Source organism: Dipodomys ordii, unplaced genomic scaffold (assembly GCF_000151885.1).
Source record: "Dipodomys ordii isolate 6190 unplaced genomic scaffold, Dord_2.0 Scaffold44, whole genome shotgun sequence".
Lineage (NCBI taxonomy): Eukaryota > Metazoa > Chordata > Mammalia > Rodentia > Heteromyidae > Dipodomys > Dipodomys ordii.
Window position 1 is genome coordinate 1,319,421 of NW_012267260.1, and position 10,973 is coordinate 1,330,393.

A 10,973-nucleotide genomic window follows, 5' to 3' on the forward strand; every position below is an offset into this window, starting at 1 on the left:
TTTTGCTTATGTGGTGCTGAGGAATCGAACGCAGGGCCTTGAGCATGCAAGGCAAGCGCTCTACCACTGAGCCACCTTCCCAGCCCCTGCTTTCTTTTTCTGAATGGAAGACCAGCCACAGTTCTGCGGATGCGATTTTCTACCATAGCTGTTGTTCTGAATGAGTTTCCCTCCAAATGCAGATTGTAAACAGAAGTTTCAATATAGTGTTCACTGCATAGACCGAGTTCGCCACAGGCAAGTCTGGTCGTGAGCAGTGTATATACCTTGCTCTGTTATTTAGGAAATAAGATCACAGTGTCAGCGGCCTGGAAACCACACACGAGGGGCACACACATCGAGCTGCAGGGTGAAGGCAGCACAGGCTGCACGTGCTCAGCACCTGCAGGCATTGGTAAAAATAGGCCTGGGGCTCCTCTCCTCTGACACTGGTCATAGGTCTTGTCCCAGATTACCTCAGTTTACCCAGAGGATGTAACCAGTTGTTCCTCATTGTTTACTTGCGGGGACTTGAGAAACTGAGCCCTTGTGAGACAAACAATATCGAGTGGTTAAGGAAACCCTTAAAACTGCCATGTGCTGCCCAGAGACAGCATTGTCTTCTGATGTTTGAGATTATGAAGACCCTTTGAGCCGCTTGTGCGCCTACGCTCGGTGGTCAGGTGCACGGCTCGTCATGGCTGCCGTGGTAGCTACTCACCAGCAAGCAGTGGTCTGAAAAGAACACGTGAGAGGCACGAACCAGATATCCGCTGTGGCCAGCACGCTGCGCCTGCCCACCAGCAGATTCTGTGGCCTGTAGACCCCTTCCTCTGCGAGGACCTGGCTTCCTGCAAGCCCGGAGCCTAGCTCAAGCCTCACCCCATGGCGAGAGGCTGGCAGGCTGGCAGCCCTCCTAGACGTCATGAAATTCCTGTGTGAGGGCTTGGTGGTTCTTTGACTATGTGTGTTTCTACAAACTGTGAGGCTGTAGCTATTTTTTCCCTATGAACAAGTTTATGGTGTTAAGCATTTTCAATGGTGTGAGAAGAGAGAAAATAGTTACTTAGGGCAAGTACCCATGTAACCCTTGCACTGCAGTGTGGAAGGTCAGGCACAGGGGGCTGGTGTGTTGCTCATTCCATAAGGGCAGACAGAGATCTCACAAGAGGTGAAGCCACTCAGTAGTCAGGGTAGTGGCCACGGCCAGCCCGTTAGCCAGTGTTGTCCTGCGGCCGAGACCGGATCTGTCCCCTCCCTGAGCTCTCCTCACTCAGCAGCTGCTCAGGGTCCTCCGAGGGCCCTCTGCCTGGCCCCCTCCGCCCTCAGGATTTCTCCCCCACAAGGCCCTCCTGGTGCCAGCCCTGATTAAGGGTTCTTTGAAACTTGGGAGAGGTAGGTGTGAAGGGGAAGGGCAGCTAGTAAAGTGACCTTGAATAAAATGAGCTTGCTGAAGAGGCGGAGACTTGGGTGTCCAGCAGGGAGGAAACACACTCACCTGAATCTTCCTTTTACTTCCTACTATTTGAGACTGATTAAGGAAATTTTTTCTGAGTAGTCACTAAATGAGAATCTGTCGAAGAAACACACATTTAAAAAACGTTGAAAAGTTTGGTTATGAGCATAAAAATACCATATACTAATACAAAATACTTTTGTATGCTTTTTGTGGTAAACTGTTCACAATTCTGTTTTAAAGTTTTTTTCAGTAAGAATTGGAATTTGAAAATTCAGTGGAATCTCTTTAAGGTGTTGCCATTATAGGCGTAATTGTGATGCTTTAGCTATAAATGACCTGTATCGAACACTTTAATGCCTTAAAGCTAATATTCTAACATCTGTTTGCATTTTCACATGACATTGTAAACGGGTGAAACTTACCTATTATAACAGCATCTAGACTGGTCTTTTGTCCTCTTAAGTTGCTGCAGTTACAAATGTTCTTTAGTATCAATTTTTTTTTGTGGAGTGGCTTTTCAATTATAGTTATTATGACTGGAACACACACCCCCTTCAATGTCCAAATTGTGAGTCAGAAGAATGGGCAAGCACTGAGCAGAGGATGCCAATCCTGGCGCCTTCTCAGCTCTTCAGAATAAAACTGCAGTGATAGCACTTGCCGTGGATTTGTCATGATAAACGGCTTAAAGAAAGATTTCTAAAAGGATGCACTGGGAAAGCAGTTGAAAAGCTCTTAAAGTGAAGATATGTACCTTTCTTACAGATATGGCACATCAGTGTACTTCAGTCTAACCTAAGACCCTGCTTCTTATACAGTGAGGTCCTTCCTCCTTCTAGCCTTCCCACCTTCCTCCTTCCCTCCTTTCCTCCTTCCTTCTCTCCTTCCTGCTTTTCCACCTTCCTCTTGCCCTCCTTTCCTCCTTCCTTCCTTCTCTCCTTCCCACTTTTCCACCTTCCTCCTGCCCTCCTTTCCTCTTTCCCTCCTTCCTGCCTTCCCACCTTCCCCCTTCCCTCTTTCTCGCCTTCCCTCCTTCCTGACTTCTCTCCTTCCCGCCTTCCCACTTTCCCCCTTCTCTCCTTCCCTCCTTCCCTCCTTGCTTGCTTGCTAGTCAGTGGACGGACGCCAGAAAAGTGTGAGGAATGGGTTTGCTTCTGGCTCCCCCCCCCCCACCCCCGGGCCAGGACCTGCACATCTGGCAAGAAGGGAACTCTTTTTAGAGTAGACTTTTGTCTGTTTTCCTGTTTAGAGGAGGAAAGGCTAGAAGGAAGATGGAATTCTACTGATCCAGAGCCAGCACAAGAACCAGACTGAAATAAAAAAATACATCTTATTACCTTATTTCTGTAACTGTAACACCTCTGTCCATCACATTGACATTAATAAAATTTTTCTGATTAAGGGTTAGAATAGATAAAATAAAATTTTAAAAATGGAAATAGCTTCTTAAAACCTTAACACTTATGTGAACTCCCTGTAGCACCCCCTTGTGGTGACACTGGAAAAGACATTTATGAAGCAAACACTGCTGATGTTGTTTTAATTTTCTCATGTTTTATCCTGTATACTTGAAGGTGTGTGACAGATAACTTTATTTTATATTTAAAGGAACTATAAAGCAGATCAGTTATGTATGGTCTTGTGGCCATCATTTTCTCATCTAAATAAGGATATTTTCTAATACCAGTTTGAAATTTATAATAATTTAGGTAAAAATCCATGTTGTGATTTCACAATTGCAGAAGAAATAGCACTGAAATTTGTAGTAAGTGAAATTGTCTAGATGGTGTTCTAATAGAATACATTGTTTTCAAGCATATCTTTAAAAAACATCAATTTACTCATCAATAACATGGTAAAATTATTGTTACACTATTTTCTTGAAGTCTTTTAAGGATCTGTCATAGAGACTACAATGGACTATTTTTCATGTTTGCCCATGAACTACAGAAACTGAATCAAACCCATTTGATGTTGTAGCTTCACTAAAGCGAGCTGCGCTCCTTCTTGATGTTGTAGCTTCACTAAAGCGAGCTGTGCTCCTTCTTGATGTTTTAGTTTCCCTAAAGCGAGCTGCGCTCCTTCTTGATGTTGTAGTTTCCCTAAAGCGAGCTGCGCTCCTTCTTGTCCGTCCGTTAGTAGCGGAAGGCAGTGAGGCCATCTCCCGTGGGACAAGCCGTCTTTGATTATTTATGGTCTTTCCTGAAGACAGTGAGCTTTGTTCTGAATATTGGGTCTTCAACCAGGCCTGTCGGGCCTTTGTGTGGCTTATGCTATGCTTCTCTTTTTATCTAAGGATCCTCATTCCTTTTTCCAGAGGAGCCCTCTGTGGGCCTGTGGCTTTACTAGTGGTTTGGGCTGGCTGGAGCTAGTATACTGTTCAGTGTTGGGGAGGGTTCCTTCCTCTTCCCTGGTTCTTAGCTGGATGCCCAAAATGAGGAATGAACAAGAGGAACCACGGGAGATGCCCGGGAGTGGCTTCAGAAGAGGTGGCTTTTATTCCAGCAGACAGGTCCTCTTTTTAGACAAGTGATAGGACAAAGGACAAGGACTGAGTCTCTGGGCTGGCCTTGTGGGAGGGAAATAAAACAGAATGGTGAGAAAGATGTGTCCCTGGAGATTGCGCTAGCCCACTGCCAGGCCAATGGGGGTTCGAAGCTGTCCCCAGCGTTCTTCTGTGCATGGGGTACGGGCTCCCCTTTGATGTCTGCCGACCGGTGTCTGCAGATGGAGGCCTTCCTGCAGCCCTTCTCCCTCATCGTCATCCCTGTGGCCCCTCCCACCAGACCGCAGGCCCCAGAGGCTGGGTTCCTGGCCTGTGTGTGTGCCTGCCACAGGTGCTAGTGAATGCCAGCCACACTTACAGACAGGAGGCATTTGTCTAATGGTGAGCCACGGCAAAGTCAGACTGTTGACAAGGCGGCTGGGCAGTCAATAAGCTCTAAAGATGACTGACTTCTTCTCCAAGGACAGACGTGTCTAGCCCAGGTAAAAGTGAGTGGAGAAGTTCACAGATGGAATTTCTGGACAAGTAGATTTTTTCCAGCAGCAGTCCGTCAGGGCAGTAGAGATCTTGTGTGTGACCCTGTTGCACTGTCTGTGGTCACCAGTGCTGGCCGTGTTCAGGCTTTGGCTTCCTTTCTCCCAGAGATGCTTTTCTTGTGCCTGTGTTTCTGTCCACACAGGACAGCGCTCCTGGGGTGGCCGTGGGAGCAGCACGGTGCGCACACCCTAGGAAGCACTGCAGAGCTGGGGGAGAACGTGTGTGACACCCAGAAAACCGCATGCCTCTCCTTACGTAACTCAGGTTACGTAACCCGACCCAGGGTGCCCCGCGCTGCCTGTGTCTGCTCATCACCTCTGGGGCTCTATTTATTCAGACAGGTTTTCATCCCACAGGGAGACAGTTTCCAAAAAGAGAAGAAAGAATGTTTTATTGAAAACAGGAGGCAGAAGGCTAAGGGTGTGTGCAGGCAGTACAGTCATCTGTGAAGGAAGTTTCCAGGCCCAGTGCCTGTGACTCAGACTTTGGACAGAATGAAATTGCTAAGTTCTGGATAGGCTTAGCTAGGATTTCACTTCCTGTTCTCCAGAATTGCTTCCCAGATCAAACCCAACTTTCCCCCTCCTTGTGATGTTGGTTTTTCAGTTTTCTCCCAGTACTGTCTTGCACTGTACCTGTGAGGAAAATGAGCGCATGGGTGCAGGTGCTCAGAACCCGTGTGGATTTCTTGTTGCTAATAATGGGGATGCGTGCTCTCTTGAGAACAGAAAACGTGAAGATAACAGCATCATGCGTTCGTTTGTGTTGCAGTGCTTTAGGTCCAACCCAGGCCCCATACGTGAGACGCTAGCGCTTTCCCCAACCCCCGCCTGTCCTCATGGCCTCCATGGGAGGAGGGGATTCCACACACATTGTTTCTGTGGGTCTCCAGAGCCTCCCTGGGACAGAGAGGCAGTGCTACATGGTGCCAGCACTCCAGATAAAGTGCTGCAGAAATCAGATTGGCGTATTTCTGTGTTTCCTGCCTTCAGATCTAAAGAAGTAAGGTCACAGGCCTTGAAAGTGGCTTCATCTTACACATTTTCTTTTAAAGTTGACAGGTCTAGCTCTGGGGCAGTACTGGACTTGAACTCAGGGCCTGGCACTTGCTGGGCAGGCACTCTACTAATTGAGCCATGCCCCCAGCTTTTTTACTTTGACTGTTTTTGAGAAAGGGTCTCAGTGTCTGCTGAGCCGGCTTGTTGCATGGTCCTCCTATTTTTGCTTTCCAAGTAGCTGGGATGGCATTGTGTGCACCACCATACCAGCTTTGTACGTTCTGCCCAGGCTGTCCTTGAATCATGATCCTCCAGATCTCAGCCTCTTGAGTAGTTACGATTACACATGTGAGCCACTTGCCAGGCTTACCCTTGTTTTTAAGTAGGCCATGGCCTTATAATTCAACCTCATGCCTTATAATCAGGCTGGATGAAAGGTTACAGAGCTTTGATAACCAAGTACAGAAGATAAGCAGAGGTTATTTCACTAGAGCTTGTTATAAGCCTCTGTGTGTGTGTGTGTGTGTGTGTGTGTGTGTGTGTGTGTACATGCATGCACACACATGGAGCAGCTGCATTCTTGAAAGAGCCTTGAAGATTGGTTCATCTCCTAAATACAATTGACAACTTGAGAGGATTGTCATTTAACTTAATTTACCTTGGGATACCAAGATAAATGGACAGATAATACCTTTTTAATGAATTTAGGGTGTGTATAGATTTTCTAAGGAAGGACTGCTGCCTAAACACGCCCCGCTCCGGGGTCAGCTCAAGGCTATGCGCTTGCTAAGCGTAAGCAGCGCCCCACCACTTGACATGCACCCTAGCCATTTTCTGCTTTAGTTTTTACTCAGGGCTGGTCTTGGACCACATCCTCCAGGGAATCTGGAATTAAGGGTGTGCACCACCATGCCCAGCTTATTCATGGAGTTTTCAGAAGTGAAATGTGAGCCCATGTGCCCTCCATCTTGTGGTCAGGGCTCCTCAAGGGGAGCTGGGACCAGGAGCCCAGCCCTGGGCCCAGGCAGCCCTGGTACCGAATCAGGAACCATGGGTTGAAGAGTTGTAGCCTCCTCTAGCAGTCCATTCTTTGCTTCTTCTTCTTCTTCTTCTTCTTCTTTTTTTTTTTTTTGGTTGATTGTGTGGCCTGAACTCTGGGCCTGGGCACTATCCCTCAGCTCTTGAGCTCAAGGCTAGTGCTCTACCACTTAAGCCACAGTGTCACTTCCAGCTTTTTCTGCTTATGTGGTGCTGAGGAATTGAACCCAGGGCCTCATGCATGCCAGGCAAGTGCTCTACCACTGAGTACCTTCCCAGCCCCAGCAGTCCATTCTTACTCTATTGTGTTCAAGTTTTAACAATCATAATCACCATGATTTACTAATCTGAACTTCCTCTTTTGGCTTTTAAATTTAATTTTTACTTAGAGAGTAAAAACGAAAAATGAACAAGAGCCATATAAGAAATAGGGCTCCTGGTTCTCGACAGTAAAGGACTCCTAGTTCTAGAACCATATTCTGTGCTTTGTCTCATAGGTTCGCAAACACGTGAATGACCTCTATGAAGACTTGAGGGATGGACACAGCTTGATCTCCCTCCTAGAGGTTCTTTCTGGGGACACCTTGGTAAGTTGTTTCTTAACTTACTTGGCTGACCATGGATGAACATGTGTGACCACGGGTGAACGAACATGTAATCCTTTCCACGAGTGACCACGGGTGAACATGTAATCCTTCCCCCACGTGACCACGGATGAACCTATACTTCCACATGTGGCCGAGGCTGAACATGAAATCCTTTCCACATGAACGCGCATGCAGTCCTTTCCGTGCCTGACCACAGATGAGCATGCAATTTTTTTCCACACATGACCATGGACAAGCATGCAGTTTTTTCAACACATGACCAAGGTTAAACATGCAATCCCTTTCACATGGGACTGTGGATGAACATCCAGTCTTTTCTATTCATGACCACGGATGAGCATGCAATCTATTCCATATGTGACCATGGATGAACATGCAATCCTTTCTACACATGGCCAAGGTGTTTTCAACACAGGCTCTTCAGATGTTTGCAGCATTCATCTCCCTAGATGGGAATAAAAAATGTTTTGGTTAGACGTGAATAAGCCCCCTAAGATTCCCATGCAGTGGTATGAAATTGGAGCACTTTGAATATTCTGCTTATATAATACATTCTGTAATTAAAACAGTGCTTTTGCTCTTGCTTCCTTTTTACCTTTGAGGTTTTTTATTTGCATTAGAGAAGTTGGATGCGTAATGTAACCACATGTTAGAAGACTCGCAGATAGCAAGGAGATAAACGCTGCTTTCTGGAAGGTGTTCTAACCCGTCCCTCAGGTGTCTTCCCCTCCTTCTCAGCTTCCTGTCCCCTCATTACCTTCTGCTCATGCTCTTCTTTTCATTTCTGGTCTGTCTTGTGTCTTTGCCGTCCTCTCTTCTGTCTGTTATGTTCATTAGCCGAGGGAGCGAGATTTTTTGAAGACCTTACGATTGGTGAGTGCGCCAGAAGCATGCGAGTATGAGCAGCATGAGGCTGTGGAGGATGAGGATAAGGGGGTAGGTGTCGCCCCGTAACTCGACTAACCTAGTGTCCAGCGTGTGGTGGGTTAGCTTGGTGGAGAAAGCATCGTGGGCTCGGGCTCCCCTTGAGAAAAGAATAGCAGGCCCCATCACACTGTGCGCGGAAGCGATGGCTTGCCGTGCCTCCTCCATGCCGTGCCTGTGGGAATCGCGCAGAACTGCTTCAGCCCCATCCCGGCATTTCGGCTGAGGAGTTTGCTATGTGTCAAAGACAAACAGGCAGTGTGCTAGCTGTGCACATTCAGTCCACTTCTGGAATTAGTATTCTGAACATGGCAGCACTTTATTGCTTTTCTTGTAGGAACTTATGGAGATGGGAGGTTTCTGCTTTAAATCTACCCATTGGCAGCAGGCATTATTTAGAAGGAAAGAAGATTCTAAGATCTGGTACTCCAAAGAGCTGGTTAATTTTACCCCCATCAAGGCCAGGGCTGACAGCTGGCCTGCACTGTGATGGCCAAGCCTCCTGGTCATTGGCCCTAGGGGTCCACTCTTCCTGTTTTTTGGCCACTGTGCTTCTTTTGGATCAAAGACGGTGAATTTACAAGTGTTACTGCGATTCCTGCTCAGATACCTCTAGCGCTCTCGCACCCTCTTCAGATTCAAGCAGTGATGCTGACCCTTTTCTTTTTGTGGCAAGTTTCAGCACCATTTGTTGTGTTTTTGTTAAGCGTTGCTCAGCTCTGTTCCTTGTGTTTTCCTTCAGCTGATTTGTGCCAGCTGTTAAGGGAAATACTCATGGCCTGTCACATTCCATCCCATCCCGTGCAGGGGAAGCCAGAGTGAAGTCCGCTCTGCCTATTGCAGAGTCTGGTTTCGACAGAAGGCTAAAATAAAGGGCACTGTACAGTGGGGCCAGCCCCCTCCCCCTCTTCTGTGATCAGTGGGCTAGCTCCCCTCCCTCCTCTGTCATGGCTGAGTAAAACCATCTTTCTCTTTGGTGATTTTTTTTTTTACACTAACCGCATGCTACTTTACCTCATTTTCATTAACATTCCACATATTTGATTATAAAGTCTTCTTGCTAATAGTGTTAAATGGGAAAGATAGTTACTTTTGTGCATCTGTAATTAAATACCTACAGGCCAGAATTGCTCTTAGTGAATATCAAAAGTCTGTTTGTTCTTTAGTTTCCTTTGGAAATATTTGGAATGAAGTATATGTTTAAATCATACCGAAAAAAAATCTCAGATAGTTTAAATTCAGTCACAGATGACACAAATTGTGATCAATACATTTTAATACATTTAAATTACCAGAGTTCAGTGGTGTTGCACACTAAATTTTCTTACCTACTTTTTGTCTATTCTTAGCCCAGGGAGAAAGGTCGAATGCGCTTTCACAGACTGCAGAATGTACAAATTGCACTGGACTATTTGAAAAGACGCCAGGTATGATGTATTTTAAATTCTAATCCTATAAACGTAGATTAAGTAAATCTAAATAGAAACATGCCAGGGAAAGAAAGCATTAAGTTAGGCTCTGAGCATAATAATTAAGCTGTACTTTGGTGAAGAAAATATTTTAAAACCATGTTCAGACATATGTCCCCAAGAAAAGGAAGTGACTAGATGAAGCCTGGAGGAGTTGAGAGAAGAACGTGAGTTTGCCTAGGCCGCCAAAGGTGTTGAGTAGCGATGAAAGATCTTGATGCCAAGAACATTTTCTTTGGTCATTTTGGGGGTTAAAAAGAAAACATCTCGGGGGGGACCAAGATGGCGACGGGGCAGTAGGGAAACGCCACAGCTCTCTCCAACCAAAAAGAGAGTTCGAGTTCCAACGCTTAATCTCCCCAAGAGACCGACAACAACAAAAAGACAAACACTCAGAGAAAAACCAGAGGCGGAAAATAACAAAAAAAGAAAGAGAGGAAAAGAAGAATTTCAGAACAGAGAAAAGCGAAGACCCCTCCCCCAACCTTTACTGGCTGCGCGGCAGTGCGCCAAGCCGCCGGCCAGCCAGCCCGGCGGGGGCTGCCGGAGCCCCAGAGTCACAGGGGGCTGCTTCCAGATCACCAGGTATCGGTTTGCAGAACAGCGGATCGCCAGGAACAGAGAAACCTACCAGCCAGGAGTCTCCACGAGGATCCCACCCCCACCCCTCACTCTCCACCGGAGCAGAGAGGCTCCATCCCGCCAAAGCCGCCTGGCACCAGCAGCGCGACAAAGGGACCACCCGCTCGATCGCGATCGCAACGACCCAGCGGGGGCCGCCGGGCCCCAGAGGCACAGGGGGCTGCCTGCAGATCACAACCCGAGAAGAAGCCGCCTGAGCGTGGACACTTTTGACCCGACAGCTTCGACAGAGGCAGAGACAGAAAAGAATCACACAGAGCCACCACCGCCCAACCCATCCGGCAACCACCCCAACTGAACTCAGATTGCAACAACAACTGACGACCTACACCACACAGAAACAACCAGCTCCAGGGTGAGTACCCCACAGGGGACAGTGTATCCCTCAAGGGAGACCAGAGCTGGAGGGAATCCCCAGACCCTGACCTAGACTCCCTACCCCAACACCCGGACCACAGGACCCACTAAAACTGGGAACTGTTCGAGAGCTCCACCAGCCCGTGGAGCATATTCTGCTGGCCAGGCCAGAGCAAGAGTGCCCCTGGAAGGGAGCTTAAATGCCCAAGCCAGGAACAGCGCCCCTGGGTCAAGACTACCAACAGTAGAAGAAATTTGAACTGTGTCCCCCAGGCTGTATAACCTAGGTGGTATACACATCAGCACAGGCCTAACGAGCACGCTCCAGGCTGGGGCTGGAACCAGGCCCGGGGATCCGATGCCTGAACAACACAACCAACTCTTCCCAACTGAAGTAAAAAGCTGAGCATACGCCTCAACAGAGGGGAGAAAACCAGGAAACAACACTCCCCGGGA

At 47.5% G+C, this 10,973-nt stretch overlaps 1 protein-coding gene across 1 annotated transcript in view; it reads left to right on the top strand.

Moving 5' to 3' along the window:
- Dst (dystonin) overlaps nucleotides 1-10,973 on the top strand; it is a 287,116-nt gene that overhangs the window by 88,085 nt on the left and 188,058 nt on the right. Inside the window, exons 4-5 of the mRNA XM_013019154.1 lie at nucleotides 7,015-7,104; nucleotides 9,399-9,476. Of these exons, the coding sequence (XP_012874608.1) occupies nucleotides 7,015-7,104; nucleotides 9,399-9,476 (168 nt within the window). The remainder of the gene's footprint in view (nucleotides 1-7,014; nucleotides 7,105-9,398; nucleotides 9,477-10,973) is intronic.